Source organism: Acinonyx jubatus, chromosome B2 (genome assembly GCF_027475565.1).
Source record: "Acinonyx jubatus isolate Ajub_Pintada_27869175 chromosome B2, VMU_Ajub_asm_v1.0, whole genome shotgun sequence".
NCBI classification, from domain to species: Eukaryota; Metazoa; Chordata; class Mammalia; order Carnivora; family Felidae; genus Acinonyx; species Acinonyx jubatus.
Window position 1 is genome coordinate 72502389 of NC_069385.1, and position 26975 is coordinate 72529363.

Here is a 26975-nt window from a genome sequence, read left to right on the forward strand (position 1 = left end):
CAAAGAATTATTGCTATATTTCCTAAGTGAGTCCTCTACTTTATGAAAAGAGATTTTGAAAAACATTACAATTTGGAGTCTCTTTAAAAATTTTTGATGCTTCAAATTTAGATAGTATCAACCCTTGCCATTAAGAAATAAGGACATTAGCACTTTTCTGGTTGGTATAACTTTCCTCTACCTTTCCTAATTTGTTTGGGTAACTTTCTCAAAGTGTGTAGCACTTACTGTCTATTAGCCATATCTGCACAACTTGCTTCCTATTCATTTTACATTGAATTGGGTAAGATGCTTCCTTCCAATCCTCTTCCCGAGGTATGGCTTAATTGGCTGGATTTTTTTGTAAGCAGATCTTCCAGAAGGGTTCATGGTGCCTTTTTTTTTTTTTTTTAATTTGTTGTTTTAAAGAAATTTTGACTTCTCAAATAAAATAACCCTAGAAATATATAGAGGAGGTTTATATCATTATAAAATTAGCATGTTTAGAAATAAGATCAAAAATCTTCATTTTAGAAATAAAGCAATAACATCAGATTCGTTAGTTCTGATTTTGAATTTAATCCAATGTTATTTTAAAACATGAATTTTCATATGTTGGCAATTCAGATTAAAAAAACAACTGAGCAGGTGAAACAAACATATCGGTTTACAACTTCTCTTGTGGGTGAATCTAGTTGTATATAATATCATTACTAAATTATTTACTTTAACCAAGATCATGGTTTTGTGGTTAGATAATATGACTACAAAGTACAGTACATTTATTTCATCCCTGGAGTTTTCTTGATTGGGTGCTTTATTTTTGAAATTTTGTAACTTAAGCAGAATGTGTTTTCAGTGTTGAATTTTCCCTATTATGCTTTCCTGACCTAGTAATTTATATTGATCTATAGATTCAGTTTTTCTTTTTTTAATAAAATATTTCATCATGGAGAAAAATATAGTTGATATGTACCCATCACTCAACTTAAAAAATAAACTATTACAAATACTATTAAATCTTCTGGGTACCTATCCCTGGCCAAAAACTCTTTCCTCACATGTAAGATTTTGTGTTTATTATATCTGTGCATGTCACTTTTCTACCTATGGATGTATCCCTAAATAGTATATTTTTGCAAGTTATTACATTTAATGTAAGTGGTAATTGTGAGAATTACATGAGATGATTCGTTTTCAGAAACACCAAATAAAATTGTTCTGTCTAGTTAACAATAGGTTTACAACCTACTGGAAATATGTACCAACCACCCCCCCTCCCCCCCCCCCACACCCAGTGGAGTCCCCATGGACACTTCACTTCCTGGTTGTTCTTAACCCTCTCCATTTCGTTGGCTTATTTTTCATGGGCTTTGCAACGAGCATGCACCAAAGAACTGGCGTCTCTGCATCACCTCAAGAAATGTACATTTATTCCAGTCAGACTACTTTTTGCCTTACATGGGCATAGGCGACTTCCAGGTAAAGCTGTAACCTCTGTAGTACTCAACCAAAGAGGAACCAGGGTAGAAGATAAATTGTCTGCTGTAACTGCCCCAAGTGTGTCTGTCCATCAGACACTGCTCTTGCAAGAAAATTGATTACAAGCCTCACTTCACTGTGCTCCAAGTCTCCCCATCCCTCCTTTGATTGGGTCAGTGGGCTCATTTCTCACAGTAATCAAACTGTAATCATCCTTCTGCAACTTGGGTTTTTTGTTTCTTAGCCTCAATTTCTTAAAAAAGAAATATCTGTAATAATGCATGGAGAGGTCTAGTTCTTTCATTTTACTGCTCGGTGTCATTGTAGTAATATACCACAATTTAGATTTAGCTCCTCATTTCAGGGAAATTTTCCATTTTATTGAGTATTCTGCCTTATCTCCTATCGCTTTGGTCACACCTTGCTTGGCTCCAGCTGCCACTTATGTGACTGGTTTCACATCTGCCTCCAATCACTTATTTCTAACAGCACCTCATCTAGTCTAATAGCCTGCTGGTTCAAGCCTATGCCCAGCTCAAGTGTGGCAGAGTTAACACCCTCAAAGACAGCCCTCACGGGGAGCCTGGGTGGCTCAGTCAGTTAAGTGTCTGACTTCGGCCCAGGTCACAATCTCATGTGGTTTGTGAGTTTGAGTCCCCCACATTGGGTTCTCTGCTGTCAGCACAGAGCCTGCTTCAGATCCTCTGTTTCCCTCTGCCTCTCGCCCACTTGTGCACGCTTGCACTTTGTCTCTCTCCTAAAAATAAATATACATTAAGAAAAAAAAAAAAGCAACCCTCAATCAATGGGGAATGGAAACTCCTGCTTCCTATTTTTGGATAGCCAATTTTGGTAGATACTGTGTGTGCTTTTTGGGAGGTGCTATGGAAATTCAGCCCTTATTGCCTGTAGCAGTGACCTTGACAGCAGTCTTTAACTTTTTCTCCTTCCTTCTCACTCTTGTCAATCTGTCACTTATGCCCTCAGGAATCACCTCCCAAATAAACTACCTGCACATAGTTCTTTTCTCAGGCCTTGCTTTTGTGAGAGTCAAGATATATATCTATAAATATTTCTTAATTTTCATGGGTTTTGTTGATTTCATCTCTATAGTTTCTGATAAGAGAAACCAAGTTAGGAACCCTGCTACACAAGACTGCTCCATTCTGCTTCAGACTCTTGCATCTTTCCTTAGCTATCAGTTTTTGACGAGTGTGACTTTGGGTTTTATTTCTCTATTCTTACGTTGCTGGAGTGCTAGAGAACCATTGTACTTATTTTCCTGTCTTCTTTGCTGCTCTTTTGTGTTTTTGGGACACCAATTATCCTAAGGTTGGATTATCTTATACAAATTTTATTTATTGTCCTCTAATTGCTTTCATTTGTTTTTTAAAATCTGTATTCTCTAATTATCGGCCTTCTGTGTCTTTCTTTTAATTATGACTGTTCCTTTGTGTTTCTTAATTGTATAATAAAAATTATCAATTTGTATTTAATTTTTAGATTCCCTTTCTATCTTTTTTTGTCTTAAAAATCCTTATTGTGTTCACAAATCTTGAAGACTTTGGATGAATGTTTTTGTATTTGTTCGGTTATTTTTTAATTTTTTTTAATTTTTTAATTTTTGAGAGAGGGAGAGCATGGACGGGGAGGGAGACAGAGACAGAGACAGACAATCTGAAGCAGGCTCCAGGCTCCCAAGCTGTCTGCACAGAGCCTGATGCAGGGCTCAGACTCACAAATCATGAGATCAAGACCTGAGCCAAAGTCAGACTTTTAACCGACTCAGTGACCCAGGTGCCCCTAAACAAGAGTTATATGACCATCTGGCCTTCCGTCTCCTCCCTCCCCACCTCTTTGAGTTTGCCTGTTTGTTTTACCTACTTTTCATCTTGATCATGCTTGACAGCTCTGCCCACACTTTGTTTGTTCCTGCATTGTATGGGTGACTTCATTCTCCATGTGAGATTTTTTTCTTGGCTCACCTTGCTTTTATGATTACAAAAAAATATAAACTCTAGGGATTTCCATTCTGTCTCTCTGGTAGGTAGGTCATGGTGACTTGTATACATTACTCATGAACTCTGACTTGGCATATTAAATTTTTGCTGGCTTGCTCTAATATTTTTTTCATCTTCCTATAAAAGTCCCCCTTCTGATTCTTACTGCCCATACAAAACCATATTAGGATCTGCTCAGGGCACATGGGTGGCTCAGTTGGTTAAGCGTCCGACTCTTGATTTCAGCTCAGGTCATGATCTCACGGTGGCACGGAGCCTGCTTGAGATTCTCCTTTTCTCCCTTTGCCACCCCACCTGCTAACACTTGCATGCTTACACACGTTCTCTCCCTCCCTCCTTCCCTCTCTCTCTCTCTCTCTCTCTCTCTCTCTCTCTCTGTGTGTGTGTGTGTCTGTCTGTCTGTCTGTCTCAAGAAAAAAAGAATCTGTTCCATTTAATTGGGGAATATATTGTTTCCATTGGGAGAAAACTTTAGTGTGCTGCTCTAGAATCTTCACTTCTGAAAAGTACTGGAATTCACTTCTCTGTTTTACTCATTCTCTCCCACAGCTCTGTAGCATCTTCCTCTGGTCATATAAATAATATGTCAAATAAAATAATGAATTTATTTTTTTTCTCTCCAGATTGAGGTATTAATGAGAATTGTTAATTCAAGTTAGGAGCCTTGCCAAACAAGGCTGCTTCATTCCTCTTCAAAATCTGCTGTTTCTTTTCTTGGCTGTCACTTTCGAAGTTTCTAACTTTGGGCAGTGCCTATCCTGTATATTTGTTGCTGGAGAACCAACAATCTACCCTTTTTATTAGCTACCATCCTTACTTTCTCCTCTCCATTCTTCCATCCTTTTCATTTTATTTTGATAATGGGTGGGACGTGGGAGATTATGTAAAGAAGGCTTCCTTCCACTACTTCATCCCAGGGTCTTTCTTTAGGTTTTTTGTTTTGTTTTTAATTATGGGAAAATCTATACAATATAAAATTTATCATTTTAAGTATTTTTAAATGTGCAGTCCAGTGGCATTAAGTACATTCACACCGTTGTGCAACCATAACCATCAACCTTTTCCAGAACTCTTCATTTGTAAAACTGAAACTCTATGCCCATTGTAAACAGTGATTCCCCATATTTCTCCTTTTCCCTCAATCTCTTTATTTTGGCTTTTTAATTTACATCCTATAATAATGTTTTTGTGCCTCTGTAAAACTGCTATTGAAGGTATTTTCTATTTCGGTATTTATATCTTCATGTGACTTAGAATTTACTTCATGGTCTTAGAATTTACTTTTAGGAAAAGTTTGTTGCCAGGTAGTACTGTACTGTGTAGTTAGATTCTTTTTTACTGGAAACAGAGTTTTTTGTGTTTTTCATTTAAATGTAAACATTGTATTACCTAAGTTCACAACTTATTTGTCAGATGAAATCCTTTAAAATTCACCTTTGTAACTAAGTTTTTTGTTTTTTGTTTAGCCAGCAGACTTTAGTTGTACTTAAGATAGAAAATCTAGGGGCACCTGGGTGGCTCAGTTGGTTAAGCATCTGACTTCAGCTCAGGTCATGATCTCACGGTTTGTGGGTTCGAGCCCCACATCAGGCACTAAGCTGACATCTCAGAGCCTGGAGCCTGCTTCAGATTCTCTGTCTCCCTCTTTCTCTGCTCGTCCCTGCTCGGTCTTTCTCTCAAAAGTAAACAAACATTAAAAAAATAAATAATAAAATACCATTTATTTATTATTTTTAAAAAGTTTAATAATTTTTGTGAGAGGAAATGCAGGAAGGGCAGAGAGAGGGGGACAGAGGATCTGAAGCAGACTCTGCTGATAATGATGAAGTTTGGGATGATGGTGGGGAGCCTGGAGCTGATGGCCAAGAAAGAATTCTTGAAGATGTCTTTGGTGCAAAAAGGTGATTTTATTAAAGCGTAGGGACAGGACCCATGGGCAGGAAGAGCTGCACTGGGGTTGTGAGGGGTAACTCATTATATACCTTCAGGTCGGGAGGGGGTCAGGGATAGAGTAAGTCTCTAAGGTATTTTGGAAGCAAGGTTTCCAGGACCTTCAGGGAGTAGCGGTTGCTAGGGAAACACCATTTTTTACTGTTTAATAAAACCTCAGTCATGAGACTCTTGAGATGCATATCAGGGGGCCATAAACTGGACTGTGATTGCCAGCATATATCTTGGGGCAGTTGAGATAAAGGAAGCTGACTTAACAGGATTCTGGAGGTTGGGGTAATGTTACGCTAAGGTTCTGTTTTGCCCCTAGCAAAGGGTCATCGTCGAGGCAGCTGAGCTCCTAGAAGGAGGTCACTCTGCCAGTTTCAGTGACTTCTCAGTGGGTTGTATGCAGTAAGGGAATATAATGTTTGTTCATTTGCCTTAGTTTCCCACATTACCGTGGCAAGCACTTAAACCTCTTTCCTTAGTTCTTGGGTAGCCAGGAGTGTCCGAGGAATATCACACATATTCCACCTGGGGGAGGAGGGGTTTGCCAGCCTGTATTTTGCCCTCAGCTTGCCCCATGCTCCTCCATCAATAGCAGTGAGCCCAATGTGGGACTCAAATTCACAAACCGCAAGATCATGACTTGAGCCAAAGTCAGACACTTAACCAACTGAGCTATCCAGGTACACCAATACCATTTATTTTTAAATTTACAAATACAAAATTTATCCTTTTTGGTGAACAGTTTCTTTTGCTACTTTAAACCTCAACCCCTGGCAACCACTGATCTATCTTTTCATCATTCTTACAGTTTTGGATTTTCCAGAATGTCAAGTAAGTAAATCATACACCATCTAGCCTTTTAAGTCTGGTTTTTGTCACTTAGCATAGTGCATTTGAGACTCATTTAAGTTGTCAAGTATCTGAATATTCTTTTTATTGATAAGCAGTATTCCACTGAATATGGTACAAATCTAATAACCATCTTTCTCTGTTCTTTTTGTTTTTGTTTTTGTCTTTAACATTAGCTTTCCAGACTTTTGGATCTTCCACCAGAAAACTTGATCAAGTCAATATCTGCAGTTCCAATTTCCAGAAAAGAGTTAAGTATATTTTTAACAATTTAAAATGTTGCTGACTTTGTCAATATACAAAAAAAAAGTTATTCTTCAATTTATAGAATAGACCTTGAAATTAACCATGGAATATGATGTAACCTATTATTCCATTGATTTAAATAATAAAATCTGTATTGTACCTACTCTGATGTGGTATGTTAAATTAGAAGTCTCATGTTTGATGTTTATGCTGTTAACTACAATTATGTCAAAATATTTAAGAAAAATTAGGAACAAGGTCAAAATTGAATTCTGTGACAGCAAATAAAAGAACTAAGATTGTGGTTAGAATTTCAGGGTTTTGGGATGCCTGGGTGGCTCAGTTAGTTGAGTGTCCAACTTTGGCTCAGGTCATGATTTCACGGTTCGTGGGTTCAAGCCCCGTGTCATGCTCTGGGCTGATGGCTCAGAGCCTGGAGCCTGCTTCAGATTCTGTGTCTCCCTCTCTCTCTGCCCCTCCCTTCTTGTGCTCTGTCTTCCTCTGCTTCTCAAAAATAAAGAAACGTAATAATAAAAATTAAAAAAAAAAGAATTTCAGGGTTTTTGAAGGTATTTTTGAGATTATATACCTAGATGCTTGAATACTGTTGTACTATGTTTACCTGCTAGGGTTTTTGTGGGTTTTGGGTTTTTTTGTTCGTTTCCATTTGAGGACTCTCAGTGATAGAGAACTATTGGTTACATATAACCAACCTGTAGTTGCTTTCTTGGATACAGGAAGGTATCTATCTCTTTGTGAGTTTGGTTCTTCTAAATGATATTTATTTACCATTTGGCTACAAAATCTAGCCAAAATACCCTTTTGGTCAATTAATAATGATAAGAAATTAGCTACATAGTAAGTATTTAAGCCCTAAGCTTTGGAAAGATGTAAAGATAGAATTATCAGTATCATTATGTCCTAATATTTTGTCCACTTAACTTTGTCAAGATTTTAAGATAGGGTAGGATAAATATTATTGTTCTCAGAATAGGACAAAGAGATAAATGGAAGAGGAAGAGAAAGGCTACATGTGGCCTTGTTGAAAGAATCTTTAAAGTGGCCTGCTGCAACTTGCTTTATATTAAGTTCTAAGAACAAAGGCAAGGACTGACAAGGAGATCTCATAATTACACATCAATTAATATAATATTCCAAGCCAGTTACCTATTTCATAAAATCTGTAAATGGCATTTTGCATAATAAAAATATCTGTTTTTATTTTATGTTTCAAAGACCTTTAATAAGATGAGCAATCTTGGCCCATCTTTTGAATACGATTTTCTTTACCTGCCTGAAGCTCCTTTAGGTAGCTCTACTTTAATGATGCTATACTTATTATATCTTTGGTTTATACAAAATCAGTATTAGGGGGGATTTCAAAATTTTTTTAGGCTACAAGTCTAAAATTCTGCATATTAAATTTATTTTAAATAAAAAGAATCTCTACTGCTTTGCCATCACAAACTTAAGTATCCTTTATGGTACTAAAATGCTGTTAAGTGTCAGGAGGCTTAAGTCCTTTTTGTTGTTGTTATCAGTATGGTTTACTTAATACCTTGTGAATCAATTTCTTTAGGTCTCCTAATTCTCTCAATTATATATTCAACTGTGGTGGAATTTCTGTTTAATACTGATCGTAATACACAGGATTAATGACTTTGTTACCAGCCAGTAACACTCAAGCCAGTGAATTGCACTCTAATACCATAACAGCAATTCCTCAGAAGTAGTGGAAAGGTAGCTATTTCTTTTTAAAACCTTTTTTTTTTAAAATTATAAACAATATAAAAGTAGGGGAATAGTTTCTAGAACCCCTCTGTGCCATCACCACCGTCATTGGCACATAGCCAGTTGTGTTTCCTCTGTACCTGTACCCACTTTCCTTCTTCACAATGGATTATTTTGATAGCTACATTAATTTTTCTATCACAAAACTAAAAGAGATAATCTTAAGGAAATTCATAAAAATACAGAAGAATAAGAAGGAAAAACCCCCAATATGTTAACAAGTTGATGTAGTTTTCGTATTTCTCTTTGAATGTGTCTTACAACTTTTATTTTTATTATTTTTTTTAATGTTTATTTTTGAGAGAGAGAGTGTGAACAAGGTGGGAAAGAGAGAGAGGGATACACAGAATATGAAGCAGGCTTCAGGCTCTGGACTGTCAGCGCAGACCCCAATGCAGGGCTCAAACTCACGAATGGTGAGATCATGACCTGAGTCGAAGTTGGATGCTTAACCGACTGAACCACCTAAGTACCCTGTGTCTTACAACTTTTGAAAAAACAGCTATAAAACTTCTGTATGTATGATTTTTGAACCCTTTTTCCTTGACATCATTCTTTTTTGGTAAATGTCACTTTCAACAGTGGCTACATAATACTCTAATGCTCCCCTGTTGATGGACATTTAGATTGCTTTCGGTTCTGACTTTTTACATAATTCACATTCAATACGTACCTCTTTAAATAGACAAAGGAAACCTTCCTTGTAGATATATAACTAAAAGCTCCCTAAAAGGAAAACAGGGAAGTAAGTCAATTCTGGTTGATCCACCCACCATACCCCACACATACACACCAGTGAAGCATTTATTTCTCTTTTGGGCCTTCCTTGCTGGCAAATAGCCCTTCATATAATTTCAGAAGTCATGTTTGAAATATTCCTAGTGTGAATTATTGTTAATAGACTAAAATGATGATTTTCTTTGTCCCTCTACCACTGAACAAATGGGAAATATTTGTGTTTCTATTGAGATAATAAAAATATTTTCTCAGTTAATATAAATTTATATATTTATTTACTTATTTAGTCAATAGTTACCATATACTGCAACAGTAATTTCAGGAGTAGTAGATTCCTTAATGGCCCTTACCCATTTAGCCCCCTTCTGTAACCCCTCCAGCAACCCTCTGTTCTCTATATTTAAGAGTCTCATGTCCCCCTCCCTGTTTTTATATTATTTTTGCTTCCCTTCCCTTATGTTCATGTGTTTTGTATCTTATAGTCCTTATATGAGTGAAGTCATATGATATCTGTCTTTCTCTGACTAATTTCACTTAGCATAATACCCTCATAATACCCTTATAATACTCTACATCCACGTAGCTGCAAATGGCAAGATCTCATTCTTTTTGATCGTCATCCATTGTGTGTCATCCATTATATGTATGTGTATATATATATATGTGTGTATATATATATACACATAAATATACACATATATATATATACACATATATATACATATATATATACACACACACACACACACACCACATCGTCTTTATCCATTCATCCATCAATGGACACATGGACTCTTTCCATACTTTGGCTGTTGTTGATAGTGCTGCTATAAACATTGGGGTTCATGTACCCTTTCAAAACAGCACACCTGTATCCCATGGATAAATGCCTAGTAGTGCAATTGCTGGGTCATAGGGTAGTTGTATTTTTAGTTTTTTGAGGAACCTCCATACTGTTTTCCAGAGTGGCTGCACCAGCTTACATTCCCACCAGCAGTGCAGAAGAGATCCTCTCTCTCCACATCCTTGCCAACATCTGTTGTTCCCTGAGTTGTTAATGTCAGCCATTCTGACAGGTGTAAGGTGATATCTCATTGTGGTTTTGACTTGTATTTCCCTGATGATGAGTGATGTTGAGCATTTTTTTCATGTGTCGGTTGGCCATCTGGATGTCTTCTTTTGAGAAGTGTCTATTCATGTCTTTTGCCCATTATTTGTCTTTGGGCTGAGTTTGATGAGTTCTTTATAGATTTTGGATACTAACCCTTTACCTGATATGTCATTTGCAAATATCTTCTCCCATTCTGTCAGTTGCCTTTTAGTTTTGTTGATTGTTTCCTTCACTGTGCAGAAGTTTTTTTATTTTGATGAGGTCCCAATAGTTCATTTTTCCTGTTGTTTTGCTTGCCTCCAGAGACATGGTAAGTAAGAAGTTGGTGTGGCCAAGGTCAAAGAGGTTTTTGCCTGATTTCTCCTCGAGGATTTTGATGGCTTCCTGTCTTACATTGAGGTCTTTAATCCATTTTGAGTTTATTTTTGTGTATGGTGTAAGAAAGTGGTCCAGGTTCATTCTTCTGCATGTCACTGTCCAGTTTTCCCAGCACCACTTGCTGAAGAGACTGTCTTTATTTCATTGGATATACTTTCCTGCTTTGTCAAAAATTAGTTGGCCATACCTTTGTGGGTCCATTTTTTCTGTTCCATTGAGGGTATATTTTTTGTGCCATACTGTCTTAATGATTACAACTTTGTAATACACTTTGAAGTCTGGAATTGTGATTCCTTCAGCTTTGGTTTTCTTTTTCAAGATTGCTTTGGCTATTTGGGTCTTTTCTGGCTCCATACAAATTTTAGGATTATTTGTTCTAGCTCTGTGAAGAATGCTGGTGTTATTTTGACAAGGATTGCATTGAATATGTAGATTGCTTTGGATAGTATTGACATTTTAACAATATTTGTTCTTCCTATCCAGGAGCATGGAAATGTTTCCATTTTTGTGTGTCTGCTACAATTTCTTTCATAAGCTTTCTGTAGTTTTCAGTGTATACATTTTTCACCTCTTTGGTTAGGTTTATTTCTAGGTATTTTATAGTTTTTGGTGCAATTGTAAATGGGATCAATTCCTTGATTTCCCTCTCTGTTGTTTCATTGTGGGTGTATAAGAATGGAACTGATTTCTGTGCATTGATTTTTATATCCTGAGACTGCTGAATTCATGGATCAGTTCTAGCAGTTTTTTGGTGGAACTTTTGGGTTTTCCATATAGAGGATCATGTCATCTGCGAAGACTGAAAGTTTGACGACCTCCTCACCTATTTGGATGCCTCTTATTATTTTATGTTGTCTGATTGCTGAGGCTAAGACTTTCAATACCATGTTGAATAACAGTGGTGAGAGTGGACGTCTTTGTCTTGTTCCTGACCTTAGTGGGAAGCTCTCAGTTTTTCCCCATTGAGGATGACATTAGTGTTGGGTCTTTCATATATGGCTTTTATGATCTCGAGGTATGATTCTTTTATCCCTACTTTCTTAAGGGTTTTTATCAAGAAAGGAAATTGTATTTTGTCAAATGCTTTCTCTGCATCTATTGAGAGGATCATGTGGTTCTTGTCCTTTCTTTTATTGATGTGATATCTCACATTGATTGTTTTGTGGATATTGAACCAGCCCTGCATCCCAGGTATAAATCTTACTTGGTCGTGATGAATAATTTTTTTAATGTGTTGTTGGATCCGGTTAGCTAGTATCTTGTTCAGGATTTTTGCATCCATGTTCATCAGGGAAATTGGTCTGTAGTTCTCCTTTTTAATGGGGTCTTTGGTTTGGGGATCAAGGTAATGCTGGCCTCATCGAATGAGTTTGGAAGTTTTCCTTCCATTTCTATTTTTTGAAACAGCTTCAAGAGAGTAGGTGTTAACTCTTCTTTAAATGTTTAGTAGAATTCCCATGGAAAGCCATCTGGCCCAGGACTGTTGTTTTGGGGGAGATTTTTGATTACTATTTCGATTTCCTTACTGGTTATGGGCCTGTTCAAATTTTCTATTTCTTCCTGTTTCAGTTTTGGTACTGTATATGTTTCTAGGAATTTATCCATTTCTTCCAGATTGCCCATTTTATTGGCATATAATTGCTCGTAATATTTTCTTATTGTTTGCGTTTCTGCTATGTTGTGATCTCTCCTCTTTTATTCTGATTTTATTTATTTGGGTCCTTTCCTTTTTCTTTTTGATCAAACTGGCTAGGGGTTTATCAATTTTGTTAATTCTTTCAAAGAACCAGCTTCTGGTTTCATTGATCTGTTCTGCTTTTTGGTTTCAATAGCATTGATTTCTGTTCTAATCTTTATTATTTCCTTTCTTCTGCTGGTTTGGGTTTTATTTGCTGTTCTTTTTCCAGCTCCTTAAGGTGTATGGTTAGGTTGTGTATCTGAGGCCTTTCTTCCTTTTTGAGGAAGGCCTGGATTGCTATATACTTCCCTCTCATGACAACCTTTGCTGCATCCCAGAGGTTTGGGACTGTGGTTATCATTTTCATGGGCTTCCATGTACTTTTTAATTTCCTCTTTAACTTCTTGTTTGTCCCATTCATTCTTTAGTAAGATGGTCTTTACTCTCCAAGTTTTGTTATCTTTCCACATTTTATCTTGTGGTTGATTTCAAGTTTCATAGTGTTGTGGTCTGAAAATATGCACGGTATAATCTCGATCTTTTTGTACTTGTTGAGGGCTGATTTGTGTCCCGGTATGTGGTCTATTCTGGAGAGTGTTCCATGTGAACTGAAGAAGAATGTGTATTCTGCTGCTTTAGGATGAAATGTTCTGAATATATCTGTTAAGTCTATCAGGTCCAGTGTGTCATTCAAAGCTATTGTTTCCTTGTTGATTTTTCTGTTTAGATGAGCTATCCATTGTTGTAAGTGGGATGTTGAAGTCCCTTATTATGATATTGTTATCAATGAGTTTCTTTATGTTTGTGATTAATTTATTTATATATTTGGGTGTTTTCACATTTGGAGCATAAATATTTGCAATTGTTAGTTCTTGGTGGATAGACCCCTTAATTATGATATAACGCCCTTCATCTCTTGTTACAGTCTTTATTTTAAAATCTAGATTGTCTGATATAAGTATGGCTACTTTGGCTTTCTTTTGTTGACGATTAGCATGATAAATGGTTCTCCATCTTCTTACTTTCAATCTGAAGATGTCTTTAGGTCTAAAGTAGGTCTCTTGTAAACAGCATATAAATGGATGTTGTTTTCTTGTCCATTCTGTTACCCTTTGTCTTTTGATTGGAACATTTAGTCCATTCACATTTAGAGTGAGTACTGAAAGATATGAATTTATTGCCATTCTGTTGCTTGTAGAGCTGGAGTTTCTGGTGGTGGTCTCTGGTCCTTTCTAGTCTTTGTTGCTTTTGGTCTTTTTTTTTCTTCCCCTCGTCTTTTCCCCCCCTCAGAGAGTCCCCCTTAAAATTTCATGCAGGGCTGGTTTAGTGGTCACAAACTCCTTTGGTTTTTGTTTGTCTGAGAAGCTTTTTATCTCTCCTTATTTTGAATGACAGCCTTGCTGGATAAAGAATTATTTGCTGCATATTTTTCTGATTCTGTACATTGCATACATCCTTCCACTCCTTTCTGGTCTGCCAAGTTTCTGTGGATAGGTCTGCTGCAAACCTGATCTGTCTTCCCTTGTAGGTTAAGGACTTTTTTCCCTTGCCTGAGTATTTTGTGAATTTGACTATGATATGTCTTGTTGATGGTCAGTTTTTGTTGAATCTATTGGGAGTCTTCTGTGCTTCCTGGATTTTGATGTCTGTGTCATTCACCAGGTTAGGAAAGCTTTCTGGTATGATTTGCTCACATAACCCTTCTACCCCTTTTTCTCTCTCTTCATCTTCTGGGACGCCTATGATTCTGATGTTGTTTCTTTTTAATGAGTCACGTGATTTCTCTAATTCTTAAATCGTGCCGTTTTCCCTTAGTCTCCCTCTTTTGTACTGCTTCATTCTTCTCCATAAGTTTGTCCTCTATATCGCTGATTCACTGCTCTGGTTCATCCATCCTTGCCGCTGTGACATCTATTCGAGATTGCGGCTCAGTTATAACATTTTTTATTTCGTCCTGACTAGCTTTTACTTCTTTTATCTCCGCAGAAAGGGATTCTAATCTGTTTTCAACCCCAGCTAGCATTCTTATTATCGGGATTCTAAAGTCTTGTTGAGACATGTTGCTTATATCTGTGTTAATTAAGTCCCTGGCTGTCCTTTCTTCCTTCATTGGGGTGAATTTTAGGGTGAATTCCTTCATTTTGTCATTTTGAAGGAAATAAAGGAATTAGTAAGGTAAAAAAAAAATTAAAATTAAAAAATTGGAAACAACACACAGAAGAATCAAATAAATGATGTTAAATCCTAGGTGTGTTTTGGTCTGGTTGTTGAAAGGAGCTTGATATGTTAGAGAAAAAAGGAACAGAAAAGAAAAAAAGGAAAACGTTTGAAAACTTGAAAAAAATGAATACAATGAAACAAAATAAAATGATGGAAGTAAAGTAGAATTTGGAAAATTTACAAGAAAAATAAAAAATATAATAGAAAAAAATTAAAAATATTTTTAATAAAAATGGAAAATAAAAATAGATATTCTCTTTCTGTATTCAAGAATAAAAAAAGAGGGGTGTCTGGGTGGCTCAGTCGGTGGGGCATCTGACTTCGGCTCAGGTCATGATCTCGTGGTTTGTGGGTTCGAGCCCTGCGTCGGGTTCTGTGCTGAGAGCTCGGAGCCTGGAGCCTGCTTCAGATTCTGTGTCTCCCTCTCTCTCTGCCCCTCCCCTGCTCATGCTCTGTCTCTCTCTGTCTCAAAAATAAATAAAACATTTTAAAAAATTTTTAAAAGAAAGAAAAAAATGGAAATGATAGACCAGCAAACAGACTGAAATATGATTGAAATTACATCAGTTTCCCCTAGAAGTCAAACTATGAAGCATTTTATAGTCCCTAAACTAAGCAAGCAGAGAGTCTTCTAGTATTCCTTAAGAGCGAGGTTGGCCCAGTTGTGGGGGGGGGGGGGGGGGGCTTAGTGTAACGGCTCCATTCTCCACTAGATGGCACAGTTTAGCCTACTGGGGTGGATTTTTGCGGCACATGTAGGTGTGTATGCTCATGTGTGGGAGGAGTGAAAATGGCGTCACCCAGGTACCCAGTCTCTAGTAATGGAATTCTGTTCTCCCCAACCAGCAGTCAGGCACTCCTCCTTTGTCTCCTGCTTCCATCCACTCCCTGCTTTTACACTGTCCGTGACCAAACCGTCAGGTTGCCAGCCAGCACCTCCCTCCTGAGTTTTGTCTCAGATGCGGCTGTGTTTGCCAGCCCCTCACTTCTGAGGGACTGCAGATTGACCCTTTATGACTCTCTGGAGGAGAGTCTCACTGAGCAGTGGCGTGGTGCCCGCCCACCCCAAGGAGTGTTCATGGGACCATGCTGCTGCTGATGCCCAGAGACTGTGGCTGGGTGCCAGTCTGCCCCAGAAGAAGTTCCCATGATCGTGTAGTAGCAGTGTTTCAGGGGTTATGGTAGATCACAGCACACATCTGGTACCAGGCTTCCCATGTAATGTCGTTGTTCCAGCACCAGCAAATGTTGTTCTCCAGGGTCCACTGGGACCTTTGTTTGTTGGATGGCCTCACCCTTTCTCCCAAATATCCTCCTAGCAGGGGAACCGCCTCTTCCCGTGTGTCCTGAAGACCCCTTGCACCTTTCTGCTCCCAGGGATTCGCCCTTCCCACCAGACCACCACCAGGTATCAAGCTGCAGAGTTTCAGACTCTGCACTCCCCCTGTTTATAGAGTCTTAATGGAATTTAAACCCTCTCTTTTCTCCTTTCTCCCTTTTTTTGTTCAGTCCTTTGCATACTCTTTCTTTTTTCTCCAGCTGTTTTCGGGGTGTAGGGAGGTGAGATGCTTTCCCATACTCTCTGCACATCTCCATCCTCTCTCCGCAAGCAAGAACAGCTCCTGGCCCTCCACGGCTTCTCTCCCCTAGTTCACCTCTCCGCACTGCGTACCTGCCAAGTTCTGTGGTTCAGGTTGTGCAGATTATTGTGTTAATCCTCAAATCAGTTTTCTAGGTGTGCAGGATGGTTTAGTGTTGATCTTGGCTGTAATTCAGGGAGGAGAGATGCAAAATAAAATTTCTAGTTTATTCCTCCATCTTGGCCCCTCTAAGATAATAAAATTTTTTAATTAAATTTCATTATTTTATCGTTCATGTCTAGATAAAATTATAGATGCTTCTTATTCATAATTTTTTTAAACTATAGAAGATCACGTGACCTCTTTGTGTTTCCTGGATGTTTGAGAGCGATTCTACCTATATAGTCCTATTACATCTCATGTAAAGTATCCTAGCTATATGTCAAAATTTTAATCTCTGGTATATTCACATCTGTATAATTTCACTTAATATCGTAATTGTTCTTAATACTTTCTATTTAACCTTTTAAAAAATCTTTGCGTGTTCATGTATTATTCCCATCTTGTTAAACTAATTTCTTCAATTTCCCACATTATTGGTGCAAATATGTGGTAAACTATCAAAGTCCTTTGGTAAGAATAAATACATTCAAACCTTATGTAAATTTCCCCAATTAAAGTTAGTCTTTAAGAAATTGAATTGTCATGTCCTCAGGGCTCAGGACTCAGGACTGTTTAACATTTTTATTTAACATCAGAACTAAGATTAGTATTATTTATTCAGGACTTAATTTCTCAGCACAATGTGAAATAGGTACCATTATCATCACCATTTTACTAGGGTACAAGAGAAGTTAAGCAAAGTGCTTAAGATCACACAGAGACTGATTAATAGATGAACTTGGGTCTGCAGTTATAGCTGAAATGTTTAGTGGATGAGTTTGGGTTGGTAAGTATAATCCGTACTAGGTTGCTGGATAATGTATTAAGGCTCAAGAAAACTCTTCTAGTTTTTTTGTTTTTTTGTTTCCTGGGGTTTTGGGTGAGGGGGGAGAATGAGAATATGAGTTGGGGAGGGACCAAGGGAGAAGAAGAGAGAATCTTAAGCAGGCTCCATGCCCAGCACAGAAATGGCTCAAGAAAATTCTTTTTGTTGTTGTTGTTGTTGTTGTTGATTTTAGGAGAGAATGTGCATGCGGACACATAACTGGGGGAAGAGGCAGAGAGAGAGGAGAGAGAATCCCAAGCAGCCTCCATGCTGTCAGCGCAAACCCAAAGTGGGGCTCAATCCCACAAACCAGGCTTGAGAAAATTCTTAGTGGTTTTTGTTGACCAGTTGTTTAATGTAATGTGAAACAGATACCACACAGGGTTTTTTAGGCATGTCCCTGAGTTTCAAGAATGATAACAAAGTTCATTTATGCCTCTCTAAAATACATTCTTTTGTCTCGATGACAATGGACTAGACAGTAGTTTTATCCACTTATTCTGCCCATAGAGTTTCATTCTCTAGTTCCTTATTAAATATCAGATGTTCCAGCATGGATAAATATGTAGATGTTTGTATATCAATTAAAATTTCATTACACTTTGAGCTACCTATCTCAGATTGTAAAACTACGATTAGGTAATAGAAGAGGAAGAATTTTAGAAGATAAAGTTCTAAGTAAATATAAGGTGATATTTCTGATTTCTTTGCTTTATATTTTGAAAGCATAATCCTTTCATAAAATTGTATCAATGTGGAGAACCCATAGTGGCTGGTCTTTTTTATTGTTGTTATATTAGTAATGTTTTTAAGATATAATAGCTTTTTCCTTTTTCAATTTCTGTCTTTAGAGAAGTAGCTGATTTTCAGCTTTCTGTGGATTCTCTATTGGGAAACAACAATGACCATTCAAGACCAGATGTTCAAGTTCAAGCCACGAGACTGGCAGAGAAGGTACTTTAGCACTATTATCTTTTTTTGACGTTATAATCTTATTATTTTTTTAAAGAAGAAAAAACTCTACAAGCTATTTCAGCCATAATAATGATTTAATAGGTTTTTTTTGTTCAAAGCACTTGGAAAATACAATTTAAATTCATTTTAGCTGTGTACAGTAAGGTTAAGATGATTTTTCAAATTAGTTAAAAAGCATTCCTCTTGAGCTGACATTGTTCAATTTTTTGATTAACTACTTACAGGAGGAGTGAAGTGTTAATTAAATTTACAGATTGAAGCTGGACGGACTTCTGAATTTAAGAGAACACGCTTGATAAATTAGAGCAGTGGGTTGTAATTTTTAAAATTATTTTCTGAGAAGATGAGCATTAAAATATGAGAAGAAATGATTAGATGTAAATAGAATCATGATTGCAGAGAAGAAGTGGCTAGATGATTTAATAAACGTCTTTCATTTCTAATTTCTCTGATGGGTTTGGTATCTAAAAGAGGAGTTGAAAGGATTGTAGAGAATGACCAAATCTTTTTAGTGTAATACCATCAAAAGCAGGGTTTTTTAAATAGAGTTATTACATGTGAGACAGAGGCATCTGGGCACACTGAATGATTGAAACAATGAAAGTCACCATCATAGAAAAAGATGCATAAAGATTGAGTATAATCAAAGAGCTTTGGTAGCTGAGCAAGTATTTAATCAGAAAATCAACCCAGATTTTTATCAGGAAGTACACCAGGAGTAGAATTGTCCTAATTACAATACTTAGTCTCTTCCCCCATCAACTGTGAGTTCTTAAAACTAAAGACTAGTGCCTCTTCAGTGATAACAGGTATCTCCTCAAGGTTCATGGGTATTATCAGGTGCTTTTAAATCTAGTAGGTTAAAATCCTAAGGTATATTCAATGAGGACAAAAGGTTTAAATGATTTCTATTTCATGTGTTGATACAAGTGCTTCAGCATAGGGCCTGACAGAATGGCATGTTCTGTGGCTCTCGTGCAAGGTAGGAGAGAAAAATTTTTAGATTTTTTTTTTTTTGAAGTAATCTCTACACAGGGTAGGGGAGATAAAGAGTTCACTACATGTCAAGGCACATAAGGTGGGCATAAAGTGATGCTGGGAGAATTTGAGGTGAGGGAATGGGAAAGAGGAAGAGATTCTGAATAAAGAATAGTGGTCTAGTCCAGAAAAAAAGAAAATGTTGTTTACCCAAATAGAGTGATAAAAGTAAACAGATTGACTAACGCCCAGGTCCAGATACAATGACTGGGAGATATGATGCACTTGGCTGCCTTTGGACTCCAGTTTGATAGTATTAAAACTACAAATCTCAGGGTGCTTGGGTGACTCAGTTGTTGAATGTCCAACTCTTGATCTTAGCTCCGGGGGTTGTGAGTTCAAGTCCCTTGTTGGGCTCCACATTGGGCATGAAGCCTACTTAAAAATAAATAAATAAATAAATAAATAAATAAATAAATAAATAAATAAATAAATAAATAAAAATTTAAAAATAAAAATTACAAATTTCAATATGTCTATTTTATAACATACCTAGTTTACTTGATTTTTATCTTTTCAGCTAAAATGTGATACAGTGGTAAGTGAAATCAGCACTGGTCAAGGGACTGTAAATTTCAAAATAAACAGAGAACTATTAACAAAGGTAAGAATGGGTTCTATTCCAGCTATGCACCTTTAGTCTCTGATTTAGCTATGTGATTTTCCTTCAGTTCTTAAACTTCGTCTCCTCTTGCCTCAAAACTTTGCACATTCTGATAACCCTCCCTGGAGTGCCACCCCAAGTTAACTCCTGCTTATCCTTCAGCTCTTGGTATTTCCTGGGTTGGGCCTTTCTGTCTTCTTCATATATGTGCTCTACTAGCACTGGATAGCTCTCCTTTATAGAAGTTATCCTAGTTGCTCGTTTATATTCTTTTTATTTGATTAATGCCTCTTGCCCTTTAAACTCTAATTTCCATCAGGGCTTATAGCATCTGTTTTTCTCACTATTGGATCCCCAGTTCCTAGTAAAATGCCTTGCATGCAGTATGTGTGAGATAACTATTGTTGAATGAGTTAACGGACTCTGTATGGAATACACGAAAAGTACTGCTGATTTTGGCTCTCTGGTAGCCTGTAATCTGTTGGACGCATAAGATTTATATAGAAGAAACCATGAGACAGCTTATTCTTTTAATAAAACAAATACTAAAACAAAAAAGTAGAGGTGACTGGGTGGCTCAGTCAGTTAAGCTCTGACTCTTGACTTAGGTTCAGGTCATGATCTCAAAGTGGGTCGCTGGGCGTGGAGCCTGCTTAGGATTCTCTTTCTCCCTCTGCCCCTCCCCACCTCTAAAAAACAAAACAAAAGAACAACAAACGAGGTGGATTGATACAATAATCCTAAGAAGGATCAGAATACTCAGGTAGGCCTGGAGGAGTTGGGGAAATGACATAAAGGAATTGGGTCTCATGTATGCTTATGGAGGATAAGTAATCCTGGATAGGCACGGTATGAGATCTTTTGTGTAGAGTTTCGTCTCAATTTAACTTTAAAGTTTATCATAATGCATGCTTTGGTCTGTTGTTTTAAAAAATATGTACGCTGGTATTGAGTTGGTCAGACTTAGTCAATGCTGCAGTCCTGAATTGAAAATAATTATAAAACCAAAATTTCTAGTAGTATAATTTCTCACCAAGGTTATATAGTTTATTGGCATTTGCCCATCAGCCCTGTAATCCTTCTGAAGGAGAGTTAGTGTTTCATGCTTGTCTCTAGATCTTTGAACTTTTTTCTTTTATCTTTTTTTCACTCCTACTTCAAGGTAAATTAGTTAACCAAAATCATTCACAAGGACAGGAGAAAATTTGAGCTTGTTAAAATGTGTCTACAATCTGTTGGTCTCTTGATAACATTTCATGTCAATTTAGTAACCATTGAGTCTAATTTACCATTTCTAAATAAGTAACTCTTTCTTCCAGTTGCAGTCTCAATTTTTTAAAATTTATTTTATTTATTTTTTGATAGAGCAAGCGGAGGAGGGGCAGAGAGAGCGAGAGAGAAAGAGAGGGGGACAGAGGATCTGAAGCAGGCTCTGTGCTGACAGCCAAGCCTGATGTGGGACTTGAACTCATGAACCACAAAATCATGACCTGGGCCGAAGTCAGATGCTTAACCAACTGAGCTACCCAGGTGCCCCATCAGTCTCACTTTTTATGGAAACAGTGCAGTTCACCAAAGTGCCCATCAGACTTCAGGCTGCTTCATAGGCAGCAGTTATCTTACTTCTTTTGTTTTCCCTCAGATGGGAAACTGTGCTGTTAGATGGAGTTTGCCTTTGCAACCAGCTTAACTGAAAGAGATATGGTTTATATATCAGGCAAGGCATATATTAATAATTTAACATTTCAATGGCCATGAATTTCCATACTTTATTATATTATAATGAATAAGCTATTAGTTTTTCTGTGATTTAAGGATGCACGCTAGCTTGCTTATTCCCAAATCCTTCTCAGTTGACAACAGAAGGATAATATCCAGGGCTTTGAGATCCAGCTTTTTCACCTGGAAATCCTCCCAACATTATAGCCTTGAGGATCTGGATCGTAGAGTGATTTTTGTTAAAGGAACAAGCAGACTGCTTACAGTTGCCCTGCTTGGTGTTACAGTAACCATACTTCCTAAACTAGTAAGAAAAAGGGGTACTGAATGTGCCTGTGTTACATTACAGTTTTTTTTTAATGATATTTCTTGTTTGTTCAAAGCCTAATTTCTTCTACATCTGGCTCCATTATTTTCAGGCCTTAAACAATAGTCATTTGCATATGTAATGAATTTTTCAGATCACATCAAGAAAAAAATTCAACCCTTTGGGACCATTATTAATACATTTTTTTGCATATTAATGTTATCAAGATTGACATGTAGCCAATGACCTGTGTCCAAAACTTACTTCTCAAGCAGAGAATTACGAATTTGTCATTGCTTACACATGTACAAGCTTAGCCTTGCATAAAAACCTATCTGTTCATGCAGTACAATTGAATTATTAACACTGGCAGCACCAGGAATGATTAAATGTTAGCTTACGTTTGGATCACTAACAGTGGCAATATAATGTCTTCATATAAATCATCCTCAAAGGGAGGAGACTAAAATGTGAAATTCAAGGCAGTAGGAAGTACCAAATCATGGGGACTAGATGATAAATTTTTCAAAGCTATAAGATGATTTGACCAATACATACGTTGTGAAGAGCTGTCACTTTGGTACCAAGCTTCCATCTGTCAGTAGCTTACATATGACTTTCAAGCGTAATTTATGAAGAGTAATTTAGAATAATAGTTTAGGGGGAGAAAAAAAGAAAATATGAGTTTAACTAAATAGGAAAAAGGCAAACAAAGTCTTGTTTTTTAGGTGTGCCTTAAAAGTACACAATGGATAACATCATTTTTGGTTCACATGTACACATGTATTTTTTATTTGCCAAATTCAATTTTGCATGCTCTACTAAAACTTAAGAAAAAAAGACAGAAAAAGAGATACTAATTAAGTGGCTCTAATTCTGCTTATTATTTTACTAATTGAGCTTATGCCAAAAGGCAGTAGATGCATTCAAATCACGTGTAGTATCAATAGGCTGAACACATGGGAGGAATGATTAAGCACTTTCCAACTATTGACCAAAGAATTAACTAGACAAATAGTAGTAGCTTCCTTAGAAATCATTCTAAGAGCATCTTACATTTTAACATTTGACATTTTAATGTACCCATTGATGAATAGATGGGCCTCTAGTTTATTCATCTATTGGAATATCATGAAACTTTACTAGCTCACTGACATTCTGTAGTTAAAAACTTTGAGTTCCCACTAGTTTAATAAACTTTCTGCTTATTATTTGCGAGGTCCTGAGGGTCCTGCCCTCAAAGAGTTTATGATCTAAAAGAAAAGCATAAAAAAATAGTGTTACGGTGTAATGTGTAGTGGGTATGATAATGTGATGAATAATATAGTGGAGGCATGTATAAGTTGCAGTCCAGTGTAAAGAAAGGTACACATAAGTCTGTCTTCTTTTATTAATTTTTTGATGTTTATTTTTGAGAGAGACACAGGTGTGTGCAGGGGGAGGGGCAGAGGGAGAGGGAGACGCAGAATCCAAAGCAGGAGCTTTGGAGCTGTCAGTGTAGAACCCAATGCGAGGTTCAAATTCATGAGCCATGAGATCATGACCTGAGCTGAAATTTGACACTTAACCTGACTGATCCACCTAGGTGCCACATAAGACTGTCTTGAGAGAAGAAGCAATCTTGAATTGGGATAAAGATGAAACTATATCCGGGGCTCCTGGCTGGCTCATTTGGTAGAGGATGCAACTCTTAATCTCAAGGATTTGAGCCCCACACTGGGTGTAAAGATTACTTAAAACAAACACACAAAAAAACGAGACTGTATCTGGGAGATGCAAGGGCAGGCCTTCCAGGCCGAAGAGATAGTCTGGGCCAGAGTACAGACAGTCGAGAACATGGTATTGTCTGGCACTGTCACTCACTGGAGTGATAGCATATGGTTTGCACATAGGATGGCACGGGGGAGGGTAGGAAATTATACAATGTGGAGGGCCTCATATGCCCAGCAGAAGAGTTTCAGCTTTTTCCTGTGTCATTATTTTCCATGGTGTGTTATATGTATCACAGGTGGTACATTTGATAATTTTCAGTATTATACTAATAAGAGTTAGTTTATTTTGATACTATATACTTCTTGCAAAAATTATAAAAGCCTAACATTTCTAGGGGCACCTGGGTGGCTCAAATGGTTAAGCGTCTGACTCTTGATATCAGCTCAGATCTTGATCTCAGGGTTATGAGGTCAAGCCCCATGTTGAGCTCCATGCTAGGGGTGAAGCCTACTTAATAAAAAAAAAATTTTTTTTAGGAACAATTCTAACTTGTGACTTTTATGGATATTATAACATTCCTTTTAACAAATCAGGTTTCTCAAAATTTTTTAAAAAGTAAAGGTAATATGCACATAAAGTAAAAGTCAAACCAGAAATTGATAAAATATTTTAAATGTTAGGGAATTATTGCAAGATTTAAATAGAACATACACTTAATTAAATATGTATGTTATATAAGGATGTAGTTGTGTATTACTGTTTTGTTTTGGTTGTTTTTGTAGTGGTATAGCTGACGGATGATGAAGATATAAACCAGGCCACAGGGGATAACTGTAATGATACTTAGGAGATAGCATGTACAAGGTTTGGTAGTTAATAGATGATTGATTATGAAGGTTGTGGGAAAAGGGTAAACTTTAAGAACTCCTACACCTCTGACTTGGTTAGCTGAGTGAGGGGGTATAGTTCATAGAAGTGGAGAAGGCAGAAGGAGGAGGAATATATTCCATTTGAAGTGCCTTAGATGTCCATTCTTGGAGTTGGACATACCAGTCTGTGGCACAGGAGAGATTTGATTATTAGGTAAGTAGTGGTTGAAGTCTTAGGACTTTATACCTAGGAGAAGTATAAAGTAGGGAGCTAGAAGCAAGAAAGGAGCACAGGCTGGGGAGCGGAGGGACAGGCAGTGTAAGAGGAGCCTGCAAAGGAAACTGGAAAGCAAAAGTCAGTAGAAAGTAATGTTACAACCAAGGACAGAGGATGGTTGCAAGGAGAAGAGTAGTCATTAGCTAAGGTGATGCTTGAAAAGTGGTCACCTTGGGGAAGGTGGTGGGTTAGGCCAGATGATCAAAAGGGACTCTAGACTTTTGCCTTATCTTGTTTAATTTTTTAGTTTATAAAAAGTGTGCTCATAAAGGTAATACATTAGAGAATTTAAGCATTCAATTAGGTTTGGCATTTCAAATTTTGATTTTGAGAGCACTTGGAATAAAATAGTCGAGAAGGAAGCTGTAGGTAGCACATTGATCAGATTGTCAATGGAAGGTTTGGAAGTGGGGCAGGTAAGATAGTCCTTTACTAAAGCTGCTTTTTTGTTTGTGCCAGAGATGTTAATGAACTGAGGGTCATTTGTTAAAGGAGAGTTTAACTTACTGTGATTGCCTTTTGTGGAGTCTGCCATCCATTATACATAGAGGGATGGAAAGTGTAATGAATGGGTAGATGTTAACTTTAGAATAATCTGACTATGAATTCCTCCCCTCACTAGTATTTACCTCCCCCACTTGCAGTTTTGGCAGCCATAGTCTTAGAGTAATTAACATATAATGGGCCCCTAGTGTATGACACACACTATTCTCCTTAATGTCTCTGTATATTCATCCTTACTCTCTGTGTCCTATATTTTGTGAGTGAAAGGAATACTATTTTCTCTCTGTCCTTGTGCAAATACATACTGTTTCTGAACCTTAGTTTTTCATCTACTAAATGGGAAATGTTGCCCATTTTATGATTTTGTGAGGCTAAGGATAGCGTAAAAGCATCTGGACTTAAACCTAGCAGTTTGTAGATGCTTCTTAAAAGTATTGTTTTGCTGCCTCCTGCTACTTTCTTTGCCTTTTCCATTAAGTGACCATTTTAACCAACTCTTAATGATAGTAAAATTCTTCACATCATAAACTACATATTTAGGACTCAGAATACAGTTCATGAAGCAAAACCAATGTAAGAGTAAAGAGAAGCCTATCATAGTAAGTTCAAACCCCTAGACTAAAAAATGAACGCATAAATAAATGCCTCACGCCATTAGCAAAAAAGGAAGTGTGAATTTTGTGAACTGTATAATCTTTCTGTGTTCATTTCTAAAAATGGAATATGTTTTGGTTGTTTCTGTGAGATTTCCTTGTTTTTTACTTATGTAGCCAGTAGGCATTTGAATTACAGTTTTGTGTTTTCTACTGTTCATGTGATCGTTAGTATTACAAGAGTAGCAGCAGCATGCAGTAGTTAATACATTAGCTCTGGAGTGAAAAAGGTTTTGCTACATGACTTAATAGCAGTATGACCTTGGGAAGGTTCTCTGTGCTTCTCTTTCCTTATTTATAAAAATAATACTTCTCTCTTACGGTTGTTGTAAGGATTAAATGAGTTAATGCGTAGAAAATGCTTAGAACAGTGTATGCACATAGTATGCATTAAGTAAATATTAGATGCTCCTGGTTTTGCTGTTACTATCTGTTATTATCTGCTGTGGGACTTTTGGCAGTTACTTAACCTCTCTAAACTTCAGTTTCTTTATCTGTAAGATATCTATATCATTGGTTCATGTAAGAATAGATAGATGTGATGTATAAAAGGGCACAGAGCCCCCATAGATGTTAATTCTTATCATTACTGTTCTGACTGGCATTTGCAACTGGAGGAGGGGCTGACAATGCTGTAAAATGCTCAGTTCCGTAAATTAGAATGAGCAAATAAGCAATGTTTACTTCATTACCAGTAAACAAAGTAATTAAGTAATTTTTAAAATTTGCAGTTTTTTTCTGTCATTAAATCTCCTACCTTTTACTTTTCAGACAGTACTACAACAAGTAATCAAAGATGGCTCAAAATATGGGTTAAACAGTGAGCTATTCTCTGGTCTTCCCCAGAAGAAGATCGTGGTTGAATTCAGGTGCGTGCCAACTCATCTTAAGTGTTGGTTATCACAGTGGCTGGGCAGTTATGTGGTTTACCATTATCATTTTGGGCTTCAGGAAATTACACAAGAAAAATAGAAAACCAGTGAGATTTGTTTTCTTAATAGTACAGTGAATTGATTACTGTACCATGAATAAAAATTTTGGACTCCAATAAAAAGTCTAGTGATTATGGTGGTTTTTTTTTTTAAATTATTTAATAGTTACTTTTTTTTGGAAGAACTGGTTTTTTCCATTTTAGTAAACTCTTAAAGGTAATGGTTACTGCCACATTAAGAATTTTAAAGTAATGTGATTACTGGAGAGCAAAGCCTTGTAGTATTTGTAATGTATATTTTTAAAATTGTCGGAAAAATAGGTTGAAATTTTAATATGCCTCTAAATAATCCTCTTAATAACTTTCTGATATGCTGTCAGTAC

At 36.9% G+C, this 26975-nt stretch overlaps 1 protein-coding gene across 8 annotated transcripts in view; it reads left to right on the forward strand.

The window, feature by feature from the left end:
- Window positions 1-26975, forward strand: part of RARS2 (arginyl-tRNA synthetase 2, mitochondrial) — an 81223-nt gene that overhangs the window by 7538 nt on the left and 46710 nt on the right. For 7 of the 8 annotated variants that reach the window (XM_053222481.1, XM_027057286.2, XM_053222479.1 and 4 more), the window contains exons 2-5: window positions 6449-6522; window positions 17854-17956; window positions 19536-19619; window positions 26433-26530. In XM_053222481.1, coding sequence (XP_053078456.1) covers window positions 6449-6522; window positions 17854-17956; window positions 19536-19619; window positions 26433-26530 — 359 coding nt within the window. Of the gene's footprint in view, window positions 1-6448; window positions 6523-15756; window positions 15843-17853; window positions 17957-19535; window positions 19620-26432; window positions 26531-26975 lie in introns of all 8 variants that reach the window. The other variant, XM_027057288.2, reaches the window with a different exon arrangement.